Below are 7,634 nucleotides of genomic sequence, written 5' to 3'. Positions count from 1 at the left end.
AGGGAGGTGATGGGTAGAAAGGAGGGGTTGAGGGAGGGCTCGGTATATCTGAGGCTGTTTTTTGTTTAAATCCGGCAAGACTTGAAATAACGGGAAAAGAGTGAAATGATCTTGGGAATCAATTTTATTGCCAGCGTAGCAGTGGCCAAAGAGCCATTTTGAGGGAGCTGGATGCAGGCAGGCAAGGCGAACATGGTGGGCTCGAAGGAAGGGAAGGAGCAACACAGTACGTTCAGGAGATAATGTGTCTTTTTAGGGCAATAACGGAGATTTTAAGGCGCTCGGCCCCGTCTCTCTGGATCTATATCCCTGGCAACTTCTGCAAAGGTTGCTCTGGCTTCTGCCGCCATCCATCTTACCCTGCCGCGTTGCTGCGAGCAAAGATCCCTTTTTATGTTTGGTGGTTAGATATATTGCCCCTGCTTCCCTTTCTGCTCCCGATCCCTTCTCAGCAGAATTCCCCGTGGCTTGAAAATGCTTTTAATACATTTGGTTTAATTGCTTTTAATTAAAGAAAAATAAAAATAGTAATTGAAATGGCCAGCGTGCTTGGGAGGAAGGGTTTTGAAGGGATTCGGCTCTTTGCTGCTTGCAGGCAGTGCCGGTAGCAGCGCGTGAACGAAGTAGCCCCCCGTGTTATCGCCGCACGGCGCGTGTAATTCTGGTGTTTTGTGTCCTGATCTGCTAGGTGGGGAGGCATCCCACATGCCACGTTGCGTGCAAGCCGAGCGGGTGACACTCCAGCGAGTAAAGGTCTGGGCAGGCGAGTGAAGATGGGTGCGGGAGCCTTGCCGGGGTGCCCGATGAAAGCCCAGCACGCCTGGCCCCGGCCCCGCTCCGTCGGGCAGGCACACCGCGCCGGGCTCCCGGCGTGCGCAGCGTGCTGGGGTTTCCCTTTGCAATCCCAGCGCTACAGCGGGGCTTTCTCCCTAATGAGATTAGCGACACAAAGCGGCGATTCTTCTGCCGCTTTTAATGGACGTTTGGGGTTTGTGTGGGATCGGAAATTCCTACTTTCATCAGATGAGCCCTCTCTGTGACTATTTTGTGGACAGATCTTCCTTTCCTCGGCTTCAGGGCTGACATTCATATTGGCACAAGCGTTTTAGGCTTTCCCCTCCCGCCCCCCTCTGCCTGCCCTCCTTCCCAGCCCTCGCCATGGTGATTTTTATCTTCTTTCCTGCTTTGAATCTCGCTGTCAGCCCAAGCCGCTTCCATCTTGTGGAGGACACGAAAGCTCGGTGGCCTTCCCTGGCCAGGCTAAATGCAGCTGAGAGGAAGGAGAAATGCAAAAGTCGCTCCTGGTTCGTTCTTGCAGGTGCTCCTTGGTCTCCCTAGTTGAGATGTGCAAACACGTCCGTGCGCGTATGTATACATATATAGGGCATCCATCTAGTGCTTCACCTGACGGAGGGCTGGCTGTCCCTGCCTGGTGACATCCGGGCCAGGTTGGCAATTTGTCAGGAGCCCAAGGGCTGTGCTTCAATTTGAATATGGATTTGCATAATTCATCAGGAATTAAACCGCACCGCCATAATATTTGCCTCTGCGTTTATCTCCCGTTATCGGTGGCGGGGAGGTGCGTGGTGTCGGGCGTCTGCTGGCCGCAGAGACCCCTTTTGGCTTCACGGGTCAGCGCTTTTTCGGTGCGGAAAAGGTGGCGTGGGGTGATGTTCGGGAGGATGCGGGGAGCACAGGAGCCTGTGGAAGGAAAAAGGGCTGAACGTGGGCTTGGGGGGGGAGGCTGGGCATAAGGCTGAGCTTTTGAGCCTGGTTTCCTCAGGAAAAGAAGCTTATGGGATCGTGCTCCATCTGTGGGCCTCATTCTTCCACGCCCAGATGTTTGCAGCCCATTGCTGAATTTCTCCCAGGGTGGTTTTGGTTGCTGCAGATGCTATGGAGGTCAGCACTGGCCTCTGGGAGAGGGATGCGTTTGCCCCTGTGGCACATGGAGCCGTGTAGGCGGACGCCTCCGGCTTCACCACACACTTGCCCTGTCCTGGCCGAGCGGGAGACATGAACCCGGAGCTGATGGGACTCAGTTGGGTCATGGGTGATGCCCTCACTCCAGCCCTGGGATGTTTCTTCCAGACGGTCCCCTCTCGCTGCCCGGACCCCCGTGTCGTGCGGTGGTTGCTGCCTGTTCCCTGAGTGTGCATGCGTTGGGTGCTGTGCCTCTCCGGGCCTCAGTTTCCCCTTGTGGTGCCCCCCCCCTCCCTTGCAAGGCACCCCAAGAGGCGCTGAGCCGTGGCAGCTACTTTGCAAACAAGAAGGTTTAAAATAAGCAGCGACGGAGGCTGCGTCTCCCAGGGCTTTGAGTCATCCCAGCTCGTGCTGACTGCGCCTGGCAGGGGCCTGGGAGGCAAAACAAACCCGCGTCCAGCTGCCACCTCCCCGCTAGATGTTAGCGGCAGGGTGGCTGGTTGGGTTTCGGTGGTGGCCCCCCCCACCAGCAAAGCGGATTGAGCTGCTGTGGGGAGATGCCACCTCACTGGTGGCTCTGGTGAAACCCATGGCTTGGGGCAGTCCCCAGCTTGGGAACTTGCAGTTGGGCCACCTGATTTCTGGAGGCAGTGGCACGATGAGCAGCACCAGTCTGGCATCGTGCGGGTTTGGGTTTGCAGAATGGGGGGTGCTGGGGCTCCTTTCCATCATGCCTGGGCTTGGGCATGGTGAGGGGACCGTCCTAGCTGTAACCCCTCACCGTGCTGGACAGGAGGACAGGCAGGGATGAACCCTGGGGGTGATCCGGCAGTGGCCCCCCACCCACCACCCCACGCAGAGGGAAGGCAGCCAGGACAGCGGGTGGCCACGGCCGGCGATGGGAAGCCGAGGGGAGGAGAGGGCAGGTGGCATTTACCTTTCGGTGGGCACCCCGGCGTGCGTCCCTCCGCAGGGCTGGCTGCTGCCCATCACGCAGCGGTGTTTAATTTCTCAATGGGAGGGCAGGGAGATAATGCTGCACGGTCCCATTTAACCTGCTGGTGACCTGGTCTTAAGTCATTGTGGCTGAAAATAGACCGCGTTCCCTCCAGGGCACGGCTAATGGCGCTGGGAAAGCTGGGATCTCTCTTTGAAGGGTGATTTAATTGCAGCTGGCAGGCACTTGGTGCAGGTGATGTGGGGACCGGCACCCGTGCCATCCCGCAATAGCCTCCCCCCACCGAGCGCCTGTAGCTCTCCCAGCTCTGGCAGCGAAGGGTAACGAGCTCTTTTCTAACGAAGGCACGGGGCAGCGTCTCAGAGCCGGTGCGTGGGTGTCACTGGATTAATTGCACAGGCAGGGCTTGGCCCGCGGGGAGTGGGGGCTTGCCTGTTTTGATCACATCCTCTGGATTGCGTTTGGGTGATTTAAAAAAAAAGTAAAAATGGGGTGAGTTAAATTTTTGTGCTTAGGAAGGAGGGGAAGCACCTGCAACGAAGGTGTGCACCCAGTGCCAGGAGCAGAGTCAGCCCTAGGGCCACCGTGCCAGCCACCAGTTGCTGGAGGATCTTCACCGTGATGAAGGATGGACCAGAGCAAAGACATTTTGATGCTGTCCTAGAAAATCAGGAGAGGAGGGCGAGACTACAGTCTAGCAGCCAGGTTTCTGCATTCCTGGGGATTCTAATAATCAGTTTGAGAGTTAAAATTATTATTTTTTAATTTCCATACAGCATCTTAGTAAATGTGGAGCTGAAGAGCCCACCGGGTTGCTCCTTGCTATTTGAGGAAAGCTATGCCGTTGCGTAGTGAGAGCCTGGAGGTTTTGGTGGACCCCCGTTGGGGTGTCAGGTTTAATTACGCCAGCAGAAAAGGAGAGACATCCGACGTGGTGGGGGATTTCGGGCTGGGGACGCAGAGAAGAAGCTTCTGCTGTAGCAGCCGGCTGTGACCCCGCAGCGTTGACACTGGTTGGAGTGTTTGTGCGTCAGGATTAACGTGGGACTGGGTCGGTGCTTCCCAGACTGTGTGTTTCGGGCTGTGCAGTCCCAGGGGGATGCTTTCCACCCTAGCTCCTCCAGCAGGAGGAAAAGCCACCCTCCTTTTGCCAGAGGGATTCGTGTCCCCCCCTGGGTGGCTTCTTGCCCCCCCCCCCCCAAAGATGCTGCCAGCAGGGAGCTGGTGGGTCACCTCACGGGAGAGCTTTAGGGCACCTCCTCAGTGTCCTTCTCCTGTGGCCCCAAGCCCTGAAGCACCGGTAGACGTCACATTGCATTTGTTTTGTTGCACAGTGGAAACTGAGGCACGGGATGAGTCTGCAGGATGCCGGGGCGCAAGCGCCGATCCCTTGAGCCCTCGCAGCCGCTTCTCATTTTCTCCTCCTCCACCATCTCCGGGGCGTTGGGGCTGTTCCAGCTGCCAGGTGAGGAGGAGGTGAGCGGTAGGGCTCAGCCTGATGATATTTATTCCCACGGAGGCAGGGAAGCCTCCCGTGCCCTGTGCCCGCACCCTGCCCTCTGGTGTGCGGTGGCTGCGGGGGGGCCCAGCAGCGCGGTGATGCAGCGCGAGGGCGGCACGGCATCGGCACGGGGTAATGGCTGCGGGAGGGCTCGTCGGAAACCCGGTGGGAGCGCGCGGCGTTTTCTGTGCTGATGCAGCTGGGAGCAATAGTAAATATTGAGGAAGAGCCACTTAAAAATAAAGCAGCCTGGACACAGATTCCCACGTGGAATAAAATAAAATTAAAAGAAACAACAGAGAGCTGCACTGAGCTGGAGGGGGGAACTCGCCGTGGCTTTTAAGGTAGTGATTTTTGCAGCTGAAGGAAAGCGGCACGGCGGTGCGCGAGCTGGCAAAGGCTGGGAGCGCCGACCCCCCGCCGGAGGATGCTGTCTCCGACATGGGGAGTTAAATTGACCTGGCTCTTCTGGATCCGGGGGATGAGATTGAAGGCATTCGGGGGATGTGGAGTATCGAGGCTGTAAATTAAGGCTTTCAAGCAACTGCCAGCCCCGTGATACGGGGTGTAAATACAGCAGGGCCGGCTTTAGGGGCGGAGGGTGGTGGGTTGCGACAGCAGCAGTGGCTTGGGGCTGCAAGGACAGGGATGAGGTCTGGCTTTGGTTTCAGCCCAGCGTGTTTGGGGGCTTGTATTGCTGGCATCTCGTGCATGGCATGGAGTCGCGGTGGCTCGGGTGCCTTGGCTGTTACTAGAGCTGCCCTGGCAGATGGGAGGAGGTGGCAAAGATTTACACTGTCAGCACTCCTGGCTCTCAGCTGTTGTAGCCATAAATGTGTGCGTGAGGAACGGCTGCGGCTGTGCCTCGCTGTGCTGTATGTGTCGTGGGGCAGAGATGGGGAGGTGTGTGCTGGAGGGGGGGGCCCTAAAAAAGTCTGCCCGTGCTTGGACTTCTCCTGGTTCCCCTCCCTCCCTGCTGGGGAAAGGGGATTCATGAGGACGTAAGCGTTTATCCAGCTGTTTGTGGCATGGACTGGTGTCCCAGTTGGCTGCCGGTGGAGGTGCTGCGAGCTGGACTGGGGAAGAGGTGACCGTGCTCCCGGCTGAGGGCGTCTGCGGCTCCTGCTCCGCACCAGAGCCCAGCAGCCAGCTGAGCACCCCGGCTGCAACGGGGCTGCAAATCTCCCTTGGGTGCCCAAAGTTGAAAACATCCCATGGGATTAAACCCAAAGCCTTGCCGCTGGTGTTTCCCAGCCCCTCTGGGCTCAGACCAGAGGGACTGCAGGGCCAGGCTTTTTGGCTCAGGCCCCTCTGTGGCCAGCAGCCCCTTGCACAGCGCTGCATGGGGCCAGCCTGCTTCCTGGCAGTGTGTCCGTCCATCACGGCCCGGGGAAGATGGGGCGAGATGCCGGCGGTTGGAAATATTTCATAAGTGGCAGAAACCCATAACGGGCAGACGGGGCCGGTGGGGGAGAGTTACTTCACTTCTCCTGGGGCACTGGAGGCTGCCGGTCTTCCGGTGACAGGGCTGCGGCTTCTCCGGCAAAGATGGCTTGTGCCCGGGGCTCGGCTTCGGGGCGTGCTTTGCAGTGGCATTGCACGTGGCTGCCTGCTGGCCCGTCCTGGCCATTGGGACTGTCACACAGCTTCGTCCTGTTGTGGGATTCCCTTCGAGGTGACAGCAGGGACCGGAGAGCCGTCTGCGGGCATGAACAGAGGCTTTGCCAATGCTGCTTCTCCCTGGTGCGTTGGTGCTGCTGGCTGGTTTGGAAAACTGGACCAGGGGATTGAATTCCTCGTTGAGTGCCAGTCCTGCTTGCTGTCCTTGACCCTTGTGGGTGCCGGAGTGAGCTGTCACCTCTGCGCAGGGGTGCTGTGGAGGTGCCGGCTGGTTGCCTGCAGCCGGGCTGGGTTGGAGCAGCTTTCCCAGCACTGGACATCCACCCGCCCGCCTTTGCCACCTCGGCCAGGCAATGTTTTCTGGTGGCTCCCTCCTCCCGGGTAGCTTTGGGCAAACCCCGAGCGGGCTGGGCACGTGGGGCCCGTTTCCCTCCTGCTTCCTCCAGCGCGACCTCCAGCCTCCAGACGTTTGGTGTGTGGTTTGTGCGGTCGCTGGTATCTCATCTCCCCATCAGTCACATCCCCTCTCGGTGGTGAGTCACCCGGCCATACCTCTTCCCCCCCTTGTTGCCGTTTTGGGGAGCTGAGCAAAGATGAAGAAGATGTTTTCAACTGGGCTGACACATCTGCACCCGCCAAGTTCCTCTCATAACAGCCCTTAGTGATTTATGTCTCAATCGTGCGAAGCAGGTACATTCTACTAGCTCATCTTGGAGCTGGGAAGGAGGGGATGGGCACAGTCCCTGCTCCATGCCCACCCACTACAACCACTGAAGCATCGCAGGGGGAGCGGAGCAGGGACGTGCATTTTGGCTGCTGGCTGTCACCTTCCTGCAGGGCTGAGGTGGCCCGATCGAGGGACGATCTCTGTGCCCCTCTGAGCTGGGCTGCTTTGGATCATGTGTGCCCACACTGGCAAAGTGCCCGCGTGGGATTCGTGTTGGTGGTGCCTTTCCCAGGCAGGCAGAGGCCGTGCTGGTGGGCACACACGTTTGGCGTGGCGTGGCAGGGGGGGGGAGGGAAGGGGGCACGGCCGGTCTGGTGCTGGCAGCGCTGCTGGCTCGCACCACCCTGCCTGCGCCGTGGTGCCAGCCCGCCTCTGGGCGAGCAGTTGGCTGGAGGAGCGTGGCTCAGCCTGCCCAGACCTGTCGGTTTGTCCTTGGGCAAAAAGGATCTTGCGCTGGTTCAGCAAACACTCTGGCCCCGGGCAGATGGAGATGGTTGTGGTTTCCCCCTTTCCCCTCCCTTTCCCCTGGCAGAAGCCCATGGTTGGGGTGAGCTATGTGTTGCTCACTGCGGTAGAGTTTCTCCCCTTGGCATCGCTTTCTGGCGTGGAGATCCAGGAAGGGAGTGACTTGCCCACGGCCACCTCCTGCAAATGCAGCTACTTAGCGCATGAAGGAGCAGCTTCACCTCCAGGTCCTGCCTGGGGGAACGGGGCAGCAGGTTTTGGGCTGTGTGCGAGTCTTACGCCAGCCCATCAGCATTGCTGCTGGAAGGCTATATGGAAGAAGGGATGCTCTGGTAGTGCCTGGAGGTTGTATTTGCATTAGATTCACCCCCGGGAAAGCTGTGGCTCGGATCCCTCCTCCCTGCCCCAGTTCTGGTTCCTGGCAGGGAGCGGGCCAGGTA

The 7,634-nt window shown here is 58.8% G+C and overlaps 1 protein-coding gene across 1 annotated transcript in view; it reads left to right on the top strand.

The window, feature by feature from the left end:
• Positions 1-4,246: 4,246 nt before the first annotated feature.
• The window catches only part of LOC118453012 (trinucleotide repeat-containing gene 18 protein-like), a 7,677-nt gene continuing 4,289 nt past the window's right edge, over positions 4,247-7,634 (top strand). Inside the window, exon 1 of the mRNA XM_035901341.1 lies at positions 4,247-4,346. Within this exon, the coding sequence (XP_035757234.1) occupies positions 4,247-4,346 (100 nt within the window). The remainder of the gene's footprint in view (positions 4,347-7,634) is intronic.

Source organism: Egretta garzetta, unplaced genomic scaffold (assembly GCF_000687185.1).
Source record: "Egretta garzetta isolate BGI_Z169 unplaced genomic scaffold, ASM68718v1 scaffold299, whole genome shotgun sequence".
In the NCBI taxonomy this organism is placed as follows: Eukaryota; Metazoa; Chordata; class Aves; order Pelecaniformes; family Ardeidae; genus Egretta; species Egretta garzetta.
This window is presented reverse-complemented; position numbering and strand designations above follow the sequence as displayed.